General features: G+C 46.2%; 1 protein-coding gene across 18 annotated transcripts in view; it reads right to left on the bottom strand.

Moving 5' to 3' along the window:
• Positions 1-17916, bottom strand: part of Camk2g (calcium/calmodulin dependent protein kinase II gamma) — a 59263-nt gene that overhangs the window by 26255 nt on the left and 15092 nt on the right. For 17 of the 18 annotated variants that reach the window (XM_008836549.2, XM_008836559.2, XM_008836561.2 and 14 more), the window contains exons 4-12: positions 11344-11398; positions 10425-10490; positions 7318-7390; positions 7071-7173; positions 6550-6633; positions 6010-6104; positions 5279-5401; positions 2167-2250; positions 1897-1939 (exon numbers count right to left, since the gene is read on the bottom strand). In XM_008836549.2, the coding sequence (XP_008834771.1) occupies positions 1897-1939; positions 2167-2250; positions 5279-5401; positions 6010-6104; positions 6550-6633; positions 7071-7173; positions 7318-7390; positions 10425-10490; positions 11344-11398 (726 nt within the window). The remainder of the gene's footprint in view (positions 1-1896; positions 1940-2166; positions 2251-5278; positions 5402-6009; positions 6105-6549; positions 6634-7070; positions 7174-7317; positions 7391-10424; positions 10491-11343; positions 11399-17916) is intronic. The other variant, XM_029565108.1, reaches the window with a different exon arrangement.

Genomic DNA, 17916 nt, shown 5'->3' with positions numbered 1-17916 from the left:
GAGCAGGATGTCAAAGTTAAATGCCACCATGCGTCAAGCTACTATTGCATCCCCTAGTTTGGATCAACTTGGGACACAGTCTAGCTCATGCCTAAAGAAAACAGGTGACTGTTCATTACACTTGTAGACAGCTCTTTCTGCAGAAGCTTTTGGAGATAGGCTGTCCTCACCTGTCCCTTACCTGCAAACCAGAATGTTTGCAGTACTGTTTTGTTTTTATTTTTGTTGTGTCCGATGACCTAGGATAAAGTGAGCTCAAAGGCCAGGAGGTTCTTTAGGGACAAACTGGCACTCTCTCCTAACAAAGTGCCTGAATGCCTGAAACCAGGACTCTTCCTGGAATGGGGAATGAGGCTGATGCGGAGACAAGGCCATGGGACAGGGCACTTGCTTCTGGCTGGCCAGTCTAGAAAAGACACAGCAGCCCGTCTTCACGTTTCTTTGCCTCAGGAGAGAAGAGATATCACCTCTATGGGCAGCAGAGAAATGCCCTTGAGTGTCCTTTACAAAGGCTCTAAACCCAAAAGCAAAAGCTGAATGTAATCAGAGTATGAGGCACAGCGTGGGGCCACAACTCCATCTCCGTGGGAGACAGCCTGCCACATGCTCTTGTGTGAGACTATGACCTTTCCCTACTGTGTCCTCACAACATAGAAATGAGCCTCCAAACCAGGTCACCCTGGGCTTACTATCCTCACATTCTGGAGCCCTGTGGCCCCAAAGCTGGAGCTTGTGAAGCCTTAGTCCTCTGCCTGAAGCCTCCTCTAAGCCAAAACCCTCCAGTTACCCAGAACCAGGTTCCAGCACAGCCAAGCCCATCAAGACTTGAGCTAAAGGAAGCAAGCCCTGCCCAGAGTGGCTGCCCGCTGTGACTGGTGGGTGGCTGACAATCCCACACAAGCTCCTCTCCATGGCAGTGCAGGAAGTAAGCGAGGGAAGGAGTCTTGTTAGAAGGATGAGAAAGGGGGTCTTGAATCAAAACAGTGAGGCTGGGGGTTAGAGGGAGGGAAGACCAAGGGCAACAGCAAGCCAGGGATAGACCTCTCTGTCTTCAGTTAAGTCTCTGACATTAATCTTTTCCTCACAGAAAAGCCACTGTGCTCCCAACTGAGAGCAAACCATGGGTGTGGGTGAGAATGGGGCAGAGGGGACTGGGATGTCTTGCATCTTAAAAAGCAACGTCAAGTGTGATTTACAAATTATTGACCCAACTTTCCCAATTCCTCATGCAAATCTAAGAGAATTCCTTTCCCTCCGACTGGCCGTTCTCTATTTCTTCATTTTAATAGCTAGTGTCACAGAGGGCATTCTAAGCTTCCTTCAATGTCAAAACTTTAAACATGTGGAATAATTTTGTTTTGATTTTTCTGAGACAAATTGCTCTAGCAGTCCTAGCTGGCCTGGAACTCCCTATGTAGACGAAACTGGCCTCCCTCTCAGAGAGAGCCTTTGCCTCTGCCTCCCCAGTGCTGGGATTACAGGTGTGTGCCACCACACCTGGCACATCAGGGATAATTATTAGACCATCTCCTCTTGGACACAAGAGATCATGTTAATGGATGCAACTGAGAAGACTCACTGTGCCTCATCTTTCCTAGACTGGCTAAAATCTCAAAGTGTTCTATAGTTTTCAGAGAATTCAGAAAGCACAGGGACACGGGACATGGGAGGCTGGGCAGGCTCCTCTTGGGAGCTCCGAAGACATAGAACTCATAAATTGGAGCCCCCACCCAAAGAATCTTGGTAACAGACACAGCAGCAGCAGCCCTTCCAAACAGATCCTCATTCACCCTGCTCAAGGTGTTGCCTGAGACACCTGTGCTACCAGCCTGGCCATGCTTCATTCTTGTCCCACTCACCTCCACAGAATTAAAGTGCCTAGCTGGGAACACATACCTGAAAAGTTCCTGGAGACAAGCATGGTTGTGAGGATGGCACCCTGGGGAAAGAAGACAATCCTGTGAGTTCAAGTGGACTCTAGAAAAAGGACAGCCTGGCCTCCAGCAAAGGCAGCTCCTGGCTAGAGCCTAAAGACATGAGATTTTTGGTGAACATCCTTCACAGCTCAGCTCCAGGAAGAAGACGGCTTCCTTCTGTGATGGGGCAGGAGTTACACTGTTAAAAGGCCCAATTTCAGGAGGTCAGTGATCCAGAAGTAAGACTCACCTTCAGTTTTCTCCGGGCATTGAATTTGCGCAAGCACTCCACGGTCTCTTGGCGATGCATCATGGAAGCCACTGTGGATCGTTGCTGGAAGCCAAACAGACAGGCCTGTGAGATACCCCAGCACAAAGCCTCTTGCCCCTCATCTCAGTCCCAGCACTGATGGCTGTGCAAGGACAGGGTCATGTACTCTGCCACCACAATGCTACTCTAAAGATCAAATGAGGTCACAGATGTGGAAATGCTTTTAGAACAAAAGCACTACCCCAAACTCAAGGTTACATAAGGACAATCAGAACAAGAAAACCACCAATAACTGATGCTAGATAACGGTGCCAAGAGAACTTTCCAAAGGCATCTGGGAATGAGAGGGTATCTGGAATCTGGAATCCTGGTTCAGTTACTTCTTCAGCAACTGTGTACTGAGCACTTGCTGCAGTCCAGATTTTGTGCAGGGAGAGGCAGGCAGGCTCCTGCTCTGGAAAGGATCCAGTCCTTTCAAGAGCCTCTCTAAACACACCCCATAACATCTTGAATGAAGCTGTGTTCTGAGAAGCTGGGAATGTTTTACCGTTTTGGGGGGAGGTCTTTTTGAGGCAGAGTCTCCCTGTAGCCCCTGCGGGCCTGGAATTTGCCATGTAGACTGGGCTGGCTTTGAATTCACAGAGCTCTACCTGCCTCTGCCTCCCCAGTGCTGGAATTAAAGGCATGTGATACCATGCCTGGCTTGGGAATGTTTTACCTTGAAGCAATTTGTTTTTCTGTGAGACAGGGTCTTGTTACTGTAGACCCCAATTCTCCAGTGCTTATTTTAAGTTGCTTAGCATTCTACTTTTGCTATCTCAGTCAGCCTGTTTGAAGATAAATGCTAGGGTCTATGGCCTTGAGTGCTTACCATCCCATAATCATTGCCTTCACCCCTGGGCCACTTCCTTTCCTGGTTTCAGAAGCAACCCCCACCCCTCAACCTCTCTACCTTTTTCCACCTCTTCTGTATAAAAGAAACGAGAGGCCACTATATAGGTCTTCTTTCTGCTTCAGCTTCCCTCAACTGATTTCCACCTCGTTCCAACCTAACTCGAGTATCAGGGATGTCCTTCCTTATGCCCACGGTGGACCTCTGACCTGGGTTCAGGGAGTCCTTTCTCTTTCTGCTCTCCAAATCTTTGCTTCCTCAATTCCTCTTCCTCTTTACTAGATTCTGTATAATCTATAGATTACATTCAAACTTTTCTTCTAAGAAAATCTTTTCTTTTATTCTTTGTTGGTTTTTCTGAGACAGGGTCTCCCTGTAGTCCCAGGTGGCCTAGAACTATGTAGACCAGGTTGGTCTTGAACTCAGAGATCCACCTGCCTCTACCTCCCACGTGGTGGGATTAAAGGAGTGTGCCACCATGCCTGGCCCCCTCTAAGAAAATATTAAAAAGAACAATACCAACCAAAAAAAAAAAAAAAAGAAAAAACCCACTGGAATTGGAGGACATTACATTAAGTGAAACAAGCCAGACATACAGACGGGTGCTACATGTTCTCTCTCAATATGGAAACTTGGAAAAAAAGGTCAATCTGAAAGTAAGAACAGGAAAGAATGGTGATTACTGGAGACTAGGAAGGAAGGGAGCTTAAGGGGGAAGGTGTGTAGAGCTGGCATGTATTGCTCACCAGGTACTTGAGCTGGTGGTTTCTTGATGTCACATTCAGAGTCTACAAAACTTAGCCATCATCTTCTGGGTCCATGAACTGTACAACCATCTGCTCACTGACCAAATCAAAACCTAGCAATAAAGGGTCACTAAACCCTTTAGGTATCTCTTGAATTTGCCGACTCCTCATGAACACTGCCCACTTGCCCATCTCTAGCCTCAGCTAAGACCTCATCTGGCCTTGCTTAGTTAACGAGTTTCTTTTGCACTTAGCCTCCAGACTCTTGCTTTATCAGTTCCATTTTCTACATAGCTTTCAAAGTGATGTGAAATGCAAATTTTATACTCCCATTAAAACCCTTAAATGGTTCCCTATGCTTTCAGAGTAAAATCTCAACTCTTTAGGCAGAATCTTGTATGTCATGGAATCTTTTTTGCCTTATTCTGGTGCATTTTTAGTCACAACCTCACTGAAAACCAAGTTACTTAACATTCCTTACAGGCGACAACTTCCCATGGCCTCTCCCTCTCCCCATGCTCTCTAACATCTTGGGGAAACTCTTAGTCATCTGCCAAGAACCTAAACAGAGGTCACCATCTCCACAAAGCTTGCATGACCCCACGGCCCACTAGGGGCAGTAGAAACTCCTGCACTCATTAGATTCTTCTGTGTACTTGTCATATTAAGTACGGTTGCTTATCTGAATACCTGTTTCCCTAGATCTTTGGGACAGAGACCATGCCTCATTCATTTGCAGTACCTGCCTGGTGACTAGCACCAAAGAGACATTCAGTAAATATAGGAAATGACAAACAAATATATCACGGTTGTCACGATACCTAACTATACCAGGCCCTTTCCTTTGTCTGGAAATAGACACCTCAGCTTGATAGAACTGTGTATGAAAACAGCATATCAACCCACTGATAACTTAGGGGGCTTTCCTAGGAATTCAGCCCAGGAGCTTCATGACTAAGATTCAGGATGTTCTTTTTACTAGCTCAGAAACCTCTTTTATTCAATGGGTCCTGGTCACAGCTCTGTTAGAGTGGTATAAGAGGCTGAGACCTGAGTGTGCCCTAAATTTGGGAATTCACACTGGGTACCAGATGCTTTCTACCGTCAACCACCTGGGGTCTGCAAGGGTCAACCTAAGCCCTAATTCAAGAACAGAAGTAAATCACAGCCTCCCAGCACTGCAGAGATTATTAAGAGCCTGTTGGCCTCTTTTGTCTCCCAGTCTCCCTGATGACATTTCTTTCTTTGATCTTCACTTATTTCCGTTCTCTCCTGAATCCTTTCTCAGGGATCAGCATGATGTTCTCTCTCTCTCTCTTTTTTTTTTTTAAAAAAAAAAAACAGAGTGTGAAGAGGCACGTAAAGATGTGTGTGTGTGTGTTTTTAAAAGAGTGTGAAGAGGCATGTAAAGACCGCCACCCCTGATGTCCAAGACCTGGGGAAAGATACTTACACAGACCCATGGGTGTTTGAGAGCCTGGTCAGCTGTGATACGCTTAGCTGGGTTTATGGTCAGCATCTGGTTGATCAAGTTCTTGGCTTCGGGAGTCACTGTGTCCCATTCTGGTGATGGGAACTAAGGAGCAGGAACAGGGAGGAGGGAGATATGAAATTTGTGAGCCTTGCACCTTGAAATGTAGGCTGTTTTCATTTCAGTGCCTATAATTAGGATACTCTGTGGTACCCAAGACTTGGAGAGCCCTGGGAATATCTCAGAAACCATGTCAACAAAAAGACTTGGAAAGGAAGACAGAACAATCATGGTTAGAGTGTCAATATATCAGATCAGAGAAGGGAACCCTGACATTCTCTGCTTCAACTTTCTCTACTAAGGCGAAAACAGGCTTTGCAATGCACCCAAAGTACCAATGCAGTGGAGGGAGCCTCTAGAATTCTCCCTGTGTGATGCAACACTATGAGGCTTCTCCATACTTTATAGAAATAGATCAAAGGGCTTCAGTGAGTTCCTTATTTCACAGCTACCAAGAAAGATGTCAGTTTTTTCCCCCTGTACATAGGGTGGCAAGAATTGAGTCCTGTATGCCCATCCTTGGGTCCTCAAAGTCCCCTGATGCCCTGTTATCTAGTGACAATAACATACCACTCCCTTGGGCAGACCCTTAGGGGCAGGACATCTGTCCTTCTAGGGAGTGTTTGTTCAGCTCTTAGAAAACCCATCCTTACATCGTAGGCTCCAGCTTTGATCTGCTGATACAGCTTGTGCTGATCCTCATCCCAGAAGGGAGGGTAGCCCACCAGGAGGATATACAGGATGACCCCTGCGAGACAGAACACACAGGTCACTGGGGTCAGTCACCTACGTCCCTGAGGAACCAAGAAAGGCCACGCAGGGCTCAGAACCACCCAGAAAAGCAAGGGCATGTCAGAGGTGGATGTCAGCAGATAATGCTGTGCCACTAGCTCCTCCTGCTGTGCCTCACTCCTCACATCACCAAGTCGTGTCAGAGACTTCTTTAGGCACAATCTATCCTCTAAGGCGTGGGCAAATCCCTCTCCAAGAAGGATGCAACATAATCCAGGAAGTTACTTGGGGAGGAGGGTGCGACAGGAACAGCCCTCCCAGGGAAATGAGAGCAACCACCATGACTTCATATAGAGCAGGCACTTGTGGGACCCACAAAGAACAGTAATGCTTTTTTTTCCACCATCACTGGAAGCCAAGGGCCCTTAACACCAAAAAGCTGGGGTGTGGAATGGGCTTACCGCAGGCCCAGATATCCACAGGTTTTCCATAGGGATCTTTCCTCAAGACCTCAGGGGACAAGTAACCTGGGGTGCCAGCAAAACCTGTAGCAGAAGAGAGGGGCAGAGCCACACTGAACCCACTTTCTCTCTCAGCAAATCCACATCTGCAATTTCCTCCAAAGCCCTTTTCAAGGTGCCTGTTGCTTTTGCTACATAAACTCTCTGCACACAAGCTACAAGAGATGACAGACTGGGCTTCTTGTAGTGCCTGGAATCTAAATCCAAGGGTAAGTTCTCGTGCCTACCAGGAGCTCCACTGCCTCCCCAGAGGCAGCAAGAGCATACTGCTGACTGCAGCTAGACTCACTGTACTGAGTCATGAAGGGCCAGGAAGGATCTCTGTGTCCTCCCAGCCTCCTTTACTCTATGAAAAGGCCAGGACCATTAAAGTCCTGGTTTACAGTTCCGAAAGAGGAAGGCAGATCAGGAAAAGGAGGAAGGGCGGGGGCTGCATTCCCGGAAGACAGGGTCACCCTTACCAAACCATGCCTGCTGCTCTCCTTGCACTTCGATGGCGAGGCCAAAATCAGCCAGCTTGACTGCAGCACCCTTGCATTTACTCGCCAACAGTAAGTTCTCAGGCTACAGAAAGAAGAAAGTCCTTATGAGGCACCCATCAGAGAGGCCCCCAGGGAGCCTACTTTGGGCCCACACAGTACCAATACCTGGTACCAGGTGGCACCAACATGTCACAAGCAAGAGGTATGGGGGGAGTCTGGGTAGTACCTTCAGGTCCCTGTGGACAATGTCATGCTGGTGAATGTGGTTAACACTCTCCAGAATCTGATGTATACAGTGGCTGCGAAAACATGAGGAGGAGAAATATCAGTGCGGGGGTAAACCAACTCATCTGAGACCACATGCTACAGACCATAGTCACTGAACTTAAAATAAGCTAGAACCCCCGGCAGCCTTGGATAGGTATCACCTAGCTCAACATTTTATTTTTCAAGTTTTATTTATTTATTTTTTGGTCTTTTTGAGACAGGGTCTCTCTGTAGCACCAGCTGTCCTGCAGTCACTATGTAGACCAGGCTGGCCTTGAACTCACAGAGATCTGCCTGCCTTTGTGTCACCACGCCCAGCTTTCAAGTTTTATTTTTAATTGCAAAGAAGCTGTGTCTACTTATGGAGGGGTCAATGTGACATTTTGATATATATGTACATTGTAAGGATGATTAGACTTAGTACCGTATTTATCACCTCAAGTATTTATCAATTCTTTCTGGTGAGAACATTTAAATTCCTTTTTAATATATTTTGCAGTATTGCTAACTATAGTCACCTGCTGTGCAACAGGATATGAGAACCCATTTGACCTATCTGACCAGCATCTCTCCTTCCCCCAACAACCCCCACTAACCCCCAATCTACTTATATGAGATCATCTTTTTTTGGATTCCACATGTAAGTAAGATCATGTGTCATTTGTCTTCCTGTGCCTGGCTTATTTCACTTAACATAATGTCCTCAAGGTTCATCTACGCTGTCAAAAATGACAGAATTTCTGGGGCTTTTTAAGGCATAATAGTATGTACCACATTTTTAATATCCATTCATCTGTAATGGACAGTTAGGTTGTTTCTATATTGTGGCGTCTGTGAATAATGCTGCAATGAACATGGGAGCAGACATTTCTTTAACATACTGATTTCAATTCCTTTGGGTATTTACCCAGTAGTGGGATTGCTGGATCATATGGTAGTTCTATTTTTAGTGGTTTTTTTTTTGAGAAACAGCCATACTGTCTTCCAAAAACAGCTATACTAATTTACAATACCAACAGTATATAAAGGTTTTCTTTTCTTTTCTTTTTGTTTTGAGGCAGGGTCCTGCTATGTAGCATAAGCTGGCCTGCAACTTGTTCTGTAGCCCAGGCTGGCCCAGAACTCATGACCCTCCCACCTCAGCATCCTGACTGCTCCAATTACAGGAGTGTGTCACAACAGCCAGTTGTCATCCCCATCAACACTTATTTCACAGGAAAGGAAACTGAGGCCCAGATAGATTAAGTGTTTTCCAGGATGACACAACTAAGGGGCAGACAGAGACTAGAAGAGAGGTTCACCATGGCTTATTTTGACTACAGACATTCAATACAACCAATTTATTTCCTTGAGACTGAGAGGTGAGGATACCCAGTTCCTTCCTTTTCTTTACTCATAAGAAATATTTAAGAGGGCTCTGAACAGGGTACTCACGCAGCATTTCTGATTATTTTGCATAGAAAAAGATAACCTAGCTCAAAATCATGTTTAGTTGCTATTTCTTAGGGTAAGCTGTCCACCTTGCAAATCCTCCTGCCAGCCCTGCAGTCGAATTCCTGGCAGCAAGGTGTGGGTACTTCAGAGCAGTGGTTTCCAAGTGGAGTGAATTTGTTCTCCAGGGAACATCGGGCAACGTCTAGAGACAATTTTAGTTGGCACAACTTGGAGAGGGGGTATCTACAGGCTAGGGATGCGTCTAAGTTCTATCATGCATAGCAGAGACCTTCACAACAAAAAAATGATCTGGCTTAAAGATCAGTACTACTGAGGTTGAGGAAGGCTGGCCTTAAGAGCCCATGCCCCATCTTCCAGGTGTGCTGGGAGGTCTTCAGAGTATCCAGATGTACTGGGTGGCCTGCACTTAGGATTTGTTTCTCTGAAGTCTTGGGCTGAGGCTCCTAACAAGAGCCAAGGGGCCAATAGATGTTATCAGACCTAGAAGCTGAGGCTCAGGGCTTCCCACTGCCTAGAGCCCAAAAGTGTGCCAAAGGAACTTTAAGACTGAGCTGCAGAGGCGAGTCTCCACAGAAATGTATAATTAGAACAGAGCCCGGCTAGCAGGGAGAGCCTTCTGGCCAAAAATGGCAAAAGTGCGAAGTGTCCCAGCAGAGCCAGGCCAAGCCCACTGGTACCGTCCCCCCCCACCCCCCCATCCCAGCTCCCTGAACTATTGCCTCCTCCTCCCACCCACAGCCTGGTCCTCCCCTGCTGGCACTGGACTCCATCTCTCCACTTGAGAATTTTTCCTGAGGCTGAGGCATCTGAAGTTGATCAGCAAACATTGGCTGTTCAGGGTTGAGAGACTCGTGAGGAAGCCGCACTCCCTCTGTCTCCAGAGGCAGCCTGGGCCACTGCATAAGCCAGATAAGCTTTAGGCAGAAAGGACAAAATCAGGTTGTAAGGAGGAAGGGCTAAGGCAGGTGAAGCAGGTCAAACAAGCACCTGAGCACTGTGGTGCGGGTGGATTCTGCTGTGTCACATCAAGGAGCCACTGGCTTCCAAGGAGAGTTGGGGCTGTAACCATGGGACTGGAGAACACTTCCACAGCTGGAGGAGCCCCATGTTGAAAACTGGTCATGACAGTCAAAGGATAAGGTGACAGAGGCTGGAAGCTGCCAAGGAAGTCCTTCAGTTTCACACCCTCCAGGACAGAAATCATGTTTTTCCCACGTCTGATCCCTGAGGACCCTCATTAAAAGCTTGTGCATACTAGAATTTGTCCAAAGAAAGGAGTGGTGCAGAGAGAGCCTATGGGTACGCTTGAGTACACAGTAGTACAAAGAAAAAGGGATTTCCAGGATGATAGCATAAAGGAGGCCTGGAAGAAGCTTTGAAAGACATTCATTCGGGGGTGCTGACTTTTTAACTTCCAGTATCACACACAGAATGCAGCCCTACCCAATTCTACAGAATCTTATTCAATCAAAAGCTCCTCTGATTTTTCCCCAAACACTATCAAATTAGATAGCATTAGATAGCATTCGGTCCTCCAAGGTGGCCAAGACTTATTCCAATGCCATACTCAGGAGCTACACTAGAATAAGAGCTGCACCAGCTCTCTCTCACCTGGCATCTGCTTCACTGTAGTATTCTCTGGCCACGATGTCTTCAAACAGCTCCCCGCCAGTAACACTGTAACCAACATAAGAAATGGTCAGAGGAGGAGCCCAGGGCCCTTGACTAACTCCAGCGTCTAGCAGGTAATAGAGTCACACCAGAAAACAGCTTTTAGAGCAGTTTCAACTCCACATGCACTTAGTCTGGGAGCCCAGAACATGTTCAATCCTTCACTGATACTGGGTTTCTTCTGGGCTATCATGCATTCTCCCTTCCTTCCTGGAGGTTCTGTTTCTATAATCTACAGAATTGCTAATATTCAGAAAGTGATGAAAATATAGAGATCTAAAAAAAAATAGTCAAACTATCCAGAAAGTCACAGCTTTACTTAATATTGATAGAAACACTACCATACACAGCTGTCCAAGGGCAAACCTATTACTGACGATAAACAATAGTGAGACCACAGATACAGAGACTCAACCATGACAATAGATACAGGAAAGGGTTTTCTAGGAGGTAAACAGGCACTTGTAAGACAGTAAAGCACAACCGAAGTGGAAGAGAGACCAAATGGAACCTAGTTCATGAGTAATAAAAGCTTCCTTCAGTTTCCCAGAATTTTTAACAATGTGATGAGTTGTACTTTACTTTTCCGATAAGGTCAATACACCAAGAAACAAGAAACAAGCACATGCACAAGTTGCAATGCAGAACAGAGAGAGCAGTGCCCTCCTGGGGTTCAGGCTCTGGAGGGCTTTGGGCTGGTACCCTCTTCCCACAGGAAGTTCATAAACAAGTCCCTTTCCTCAATTAATGGAGAAGAACTTTCAGCAGAGCCTGAAGACCCTGTTTAGGCTTTTCCCAAGCTTTTCTCTTCAGCCGGTTGGAGGGAATGGTTCCCAAACCCTCAGAAAATAGCACTTACAGGTCAAACACGAGGTAGTGAAACCCTTCTTCAGAAATACTGTCATGGAGGCGCACTGCAAGAGAGGAGATGGGGACAGAGATTAACAGAGAGAAAACTCAGAAATCCTATTCTCCATAGCAACCCCACAGCCCCACCTTGTCAGTCTCACGGGGCTTGCTCCTGAAGATGCTGCAGGGGAAAGTGGAAACATGTCTAACATCCCAAGCCATGGTTACACAGACACAGTAAGAGACCAGTGCCGGGGTTTCACCTCTGACAGAGGCAAGAGACAGAAGCTTCATGATTAAGAAATCAGTCAGGATGGAGAAGGGCAGGAACTTTCCTAGTGGGGCTAGCCCCATAGAAGGAGGACCTAGGATACAATGCGTGACACAGAACAGACAAAGACAGGATGGAAAAGTCTAGGCGCTCTTTCAGAGGAGCAAATGCAAGTAGGAGCATGAAGGGGTGGAAAAAGGTGAAGCCCAACAGAAAGTATGTAGAACAGGATAGTGGATGGCGAGCCCAGAGGGCCACACACATACTCAAGCAACCAACACAGTTAATTGTTGTTGAAACAGGGTCTGCACATACAGTCTAAGCTGGGCTCAGACTTGCTTTGGAGCTGAGGATAATCTTGAACGTCTCTGATCCTCCTGCCTCTACCTCTCAAATGCTGCAATTGTAGGCGTGTACCATTACCACCTGCTTATGTGGTGCTAGGGATGAAAACAGGGCTTCATTCATGCTAGGCAAACACTACCCACTGAGCTACATCCCTAGCCACTATTTATATATTTTTGAGATAGGGGTTTGCTATGTAGTCCTGGCCTGGAACTTGTTGCAATCCTCCTGCCTTAGCCTCTGAAATACTGGAACTACAGGCATGTACTGTCATGTCCAGTTGCAATAACTATTTATTGAATTCAATAGCATGTGCCAGGCCTTGGTTTTAGTTTTTTGTCATAAGCATATCTTGAGCAATGCTGTGTGCCAGATTCCAGGCTCGGTGGTGGCATTTAGGAAGGAAAGGACACATACAGTGCCTGCCTTCAAGGAGTTTAGTACACTGCTCTGAAGTAACTGCTATTCCCATTTTTCACAGAAAGGAATCAGAGGCTCAGAGACTTAAAATCTCTTGCCAAAAGCTAAAGAGTAGTAGGGCAAGATGTGAGTCTAGGCTCCTCTGACTCCAAAAGCTGGTTCACTCTACTACATCCTCTAAGAAAGGTGGGGCCACCCACACACTAGACAGCAAAGCAACAAAGTCAGGGAGAGATCACAAATGCACCTATAACAGCACCACAGATGGGCCCAGGAGGGCAGCAGGTGGAGAAGACTTGGGCAATTCACGAAGTATAAGGAATGGCTGGCATGAAGAATTCCTTCCCAATCTCTGCCTCCAAAGCTCTTGGGCAGAAGACCAACCTCAAGTCTTCTGAGGTCTCTTCTCTAGCTTCTGCCCACAAAGCCACCTCTGGGTTAAATGCCAACCTCCTATCACTCTAATGCAAACAGGACTTATTTTGGCTGCCTTTCTGGATGTTCCTGTCCCTCCCCTCACCTGAACTCTCTTGATGGGGAACCTCTGTTCCAAAAGGCTCCCTCCCTCTCTGTTTGACCTCTGCTCCAATCAGCAGTTACAGGAGTACCTCCCAGAGCATTTCAGGAATAGCCTGACACCAAACCAACTGGTGAAGTGCTTCGGCACAAAGGAGTAAGGGTGTCTCTTCCTTGGCGGGTCCAGACTGCTACCCTTTCTAGGGTTATCTCCTCAGGGTTGATGCACTTCCTACATCTGAAGAAGCAGTATCAGCCAGAAAGCAAAATATACAATATACAACCCAGTTGCCACAAGACACTGAACACCATCACAGTTTTCTTGTTCTTGAAAAATAAGGACTTAAGAGGCCTGCCAGGGTTGGACCCAGGGCCTAGCATCTACACAACACACTGCCTACCCAAGCTGATCCTATCTGAGTTTTCAACCCTACTCACCTCTCTAGCCTGTAGATGATAGGGGAGGGCTTTTAGGATGAAGGGAAGGAGCTACAGTCAGACCCCTGCTGCCCTCCTACCCACCTACCCCAGACTCAGTCAAGTTATCCAAAGCCCTGCCACCTGCCTCATCACTTTGGTTCTCTGGTCTCAGTCGGTACCTCATGCTGCATCTTGCTGTGGCTGCTCCCTTGCTTCCAAAAGGACTTTCCATTTAATTAAAAATTTGCTACTAAAAAGCATTAAAGTGTATAATACAAATAATCCCCTGGAAATTAGGTGTCCCAGAAGCCAAAGACCAGCTTCATTAGGGAGCTGACTAACAGCAGGAGGATGCTGAGCTGACAGGACAGCAGGTTGGATGCTAACAACCACTCCCAAGGGGAGCCCAGGTGCCCTGCCCTGCTGGGCTTGGCCTAGAGCCTTGAGTCCTGCCCCACCTGGACAGCCTCCTCCCCAACACCCAACCTCCAGCACTGCAGACATGAGAAAAGGCCAGAGGTGCACACAGACACCCAGGCCTTCGTCCTTCTCTGGGAAGGCCACACACAAGAGTACAGGTGGGTGGCGTTTAGAAGAGCAGCAAAGGAAGACTAATCATTCTAGGCCACCCAACTCCAATGGCTCTGATGCAAGCCAAGAGCAAGACACCTGGCTTGCCAAGACAAGAGGATTCTGAAAAAGACTGCTATTTTTTTCACTTTTTAATCTGTAAAGAGAATTATCAAGAAACTAAAAACGGGCTGGAGAGATGGCTCAGCGGTTAAGAGCACTGACTGCTCTTGCAGAGGACCCAAGTTCAATTCCCAGCACCCACGTGGCAGCTAGGAACTGTCCTTAACTCCAGTTCCAGGGTAATCCAAAGCCATCTTCTGACCTCCGCGGCATTGCACGACATGGGTGCACTCACATACATACAGGCAATACACTCGTACACAAAAAATAAAAATAATAAATAAAATATTAAAAAGAAAGAAACAAAACAAAAGATACCTAACTGTGCCATTTTAAGCACAGGTGATTTCTGATGACAGTGACTGAAATTATAAAGACTAAAATATAATTGAGTCATGCCTATTATCAAGCATTGTGTCACTTCTTTTTTTTTGGGGGGGGGGGGGGACAGTGTCTCATGTAGTCCAGGCAGGCTTTCAACTGTCTCTGTATCTGAGGATGACCTGAGCTTCTGATCCTTCTGCCTCTACCTGTGGAGTGCTGAAATTACAGTGTCTTGGGCATGCTTGACAAGCACTGTACCAACTGAGCTACATCCCCAGTCTGTGCCACATATTTTACGGCATTATCTCATTGGATCCTTCCCTTAACTGTCAGGCAGTTACTTAGGATGCCCTCACCTGAAGGGACAGAAAACTGAGGCTCCAAAAGAAATCAGTCCAAAGTCATACTAAGCGGCAGAACTTGAAGCAACTAACTTGGCAAACTAATATCAAGACCCTTAATATCATATGAGTTCCATTCTGTCCCCATCAGCGTTGGTCACTCTAACATACATTAACATATGTTGGTCAACATAACATTAGGTGGTTACCCTGAAGCAGATATGGTTGTATACATGTAAAGGAAAGGAACCAGGCCAAGTCACCACAGAGCTTCCCAGCTGACAGGGAAGACAGCAATGTACAAACACGTAACAAAGCACAACTGTATGGAGGGCTTGGAGGTAGAAATAAGGGATGCTATGGGAACATGGGATAGAGTCATCTGGCATCCAGTCCATTCCACAGTGACAATGAGACACATGAAGGCCAGGGAGAGCCAGACCAAGTCTATACACAGGAAGATCTGGGAGAAGGAACACAAAGTATTACTGCACTTTGGCAATAAATCTAATTATCATTCCCCAAAACCAGTGGGAAAAGGACAGGCTAAAATACCTAAATACTTAATATTTTATACATTCAGGGACCAAGAAATCCATAACCTAAATGCTGTGTGTGTGGCTATTTCCAATTATGCAAAAACCACCCAATTATGTGCCACATTTACTTAAGGAATCTTTCTTCAAAACAAACAAAGCAAAACAAAAACCCCCCAAAAAACAGACCAGTCAAACAAAACCAAAGTAACAACAACAAGAAAAACACTGAAAAAACATCATTGTTAAAAACATCCATAACTGGGACTAGAGGGACAGCTAAGCCATTGATGAGCCTGCACTGCTCCTGCCAAGGACCCAAATTTGGTTCCTAGCACCCATGTCGGGCAGTTCAAAACTGCCTATAATTCCAAGGAGATCCAATGCCTCTGACCTCCAAGAACACCTGTATACACGGACAAATACATTTAACACAGTTTAAAAATAAAACAAGGTATTATTTAAAAATGTCTATAATAGTAAATGAGTGGGGCCTGTTACTATAGGGTTTCTGGAGAACTAAGCCTACCCACCAAGGGCCAGTTGTGGCAGGTCTCAGCCCTCCCAACCTGGGGGCAAGGATTCAGAACAAGCTCAGTCATGATTCAATGTTTCTTTTTCCTTTGCAATTGTTTTTGCTATACTTACAATCAGCTGAATGGGTCTGAGCCTAAGCTTTATGGTAGCCTGACTTGAATAATTTATCAACTGAGATAGATGGGGTTGGGAGTGGGGCTGGGATTTGGAATTTCTACTTGTGTTTTTAGCATCTTTATTTTCCTAGCCTCTCACTTGTGGAACCCTCTCATAGCTTCATAAAAGGCCCAAAGGACAAAACAGAGACAGGTACACATGGGTTAAATACTTTGGTAGGCTTGTAACTTCCCAAGAGGGACCCCCAAATTCAAACCCAGTGAACCTGACTCCAAAGCCACAAACCCAAGCTTCTCTAAGTATGGACCACAGACCAACATTAACATCACTGCAGACTGTGAAGGTAGGTGAAATCTCAGCTCCTTCCCCAGAGCTACTGAATCAGGATCTGAATTCTGACACGATCCCTCACTGATTCATAAGCACATAAAAGTTTGAGAAGTGCTGCTTCAAACCACAAACGCTAGCCTGTGATCGAAACTGCTGGGGCAGCTCAGCACGAAGGAAGACAGAGTCTATTCATTAGAGGAATTTAGAGCAGAGAGCACGAATATCACAGGTAGCACGTACTCCATTCAGACTTCAGACTATCAGCACCATCCAGCTCCTCCGCTCTCTCCGCTCTCCGAGTTCAACAGTGTGCCTTACACCCAACAGACATTATGTTTGCATGTTTTTAATAAATAAGCTATTTTTTAGAACAGCATTGGGTTCATAGCAAAACTGAACAGAGGTTCATATAATCCCGTCTCCACACAGGCAGTTTCCGCCACTATCAACGTCCTACACTAGAATAATACATTTATTAGAGCTGATGAACCTACAATGACACATCGCTACCCAAAGTCCAAAGTTTACGTTAGGGTTCACTCTTCCAACAGGCTCTTAAGTCAGCATGGAATACATACTAGGGAAAAAATTGGGGTTCGGTTGCCTAGCGCCTTGCACCACAGTCCTTCTGAATTCAAGCACCTCCATGCCTGTCAGTGGCCAGAGGCTGAAGATTTGCTCTGCTCTTAGTTTTTCAACTGTGTACCACTGTTGTTGGGCAGTCTGCTTGCTTGTCTTTGCAATGGAGTTAAAAGACCAATGGGACCGCCACAGCTTTAAAGGATGCAGCAGGGGAGAGAGGAAAGGAATAGTGAATTAAGGGCACAAGCCAGGTCTGGATCCATGGCAACCTCCTTCTCCTGGACCCACAGCTCAGCCACTTCTCCAGGAGTCCTGGTTCCCACCAGAAGCCAGAGAGCCCAGCCAGACGATGCTTCCAGAACATCATCTTGACTTACCCTTCTCTCTGCCTACTTGTGACCCTGCAATTGGTCCCTCAGGACCTGTAAGCAGTCACAGAATGGAGGCACAGTTCTAGACAATCCAATGCTGACAATTCCATGCCTGCTTTTCCTGGGTCTTGCAGCTTGCCTAACAGTGCAGACAGGCAGGATGCAGGTCCTTCCCTCTGCATTTATTCTGCCTAAGAGCAGAGGGGAAAGAAGTACCAAACCAAGTAAAGTCCAAGAGGTCAAAAACTATGTACTCAACTCCATGAACATAGACGGAAGGCTAGGACTTTAGGCTAGGACCCCAATTTGTATTCATTTCTCAGCTGTCACTGTTATGCCCTCACCTTTTCACGTTCAACCTCACTATGTCACATCCGACCCTACCTCATTTGTTCTCCACACAGGAGCACAAGTCATCATCGCTGTTACGAGATCACAGGATGCACAAAAGAAAGGAAGTTCCTGTCTGAGCAGCTGGGTAAGCTTGGTTTTGCTTTGTTTTTTGATAAAGAATCTCACTATGTAGCCCTGATTGACCTGAAACTCATGACACAGACCAGGCTGGCCTCAAACTCAGAGAGACCTGTGCATGTGTAGAGATGGGATTAAAGGTGTGCACCACCACACCCAGCAGCGGGCAGCTTTAGCACCAAATCTTTTGATTCAAAAAGTAGGAAAACAGAAATGTTTTTCAATGTGAAATCTCATTTTTTAATATTAGCAAATAATGAAAATACTTTTAGAACACCGAATGGGCCAAACAAAACATGGCTGCATTTG

This window comes from Nannospalax galili, unplaced genomic scaffold (genome assembly GCF_000622305.1).
Source record: "Nannospalax galili isolate Female #2095 unplaced genomic scaffold, S.galili_v1.0 scaffold1437, whole genome shotgun sequence".
NCBI lineage: Eukaryota > Metazoa > Chordata > Mammalia > Rodentia > Spalacidae > Nannospalax > Nannospalax galili.
The sequence above is the reverse complement of the archived record's forward strand: the minus strand, read 5'-3'. Positions and strand labels throughout refer to the sequence as shown.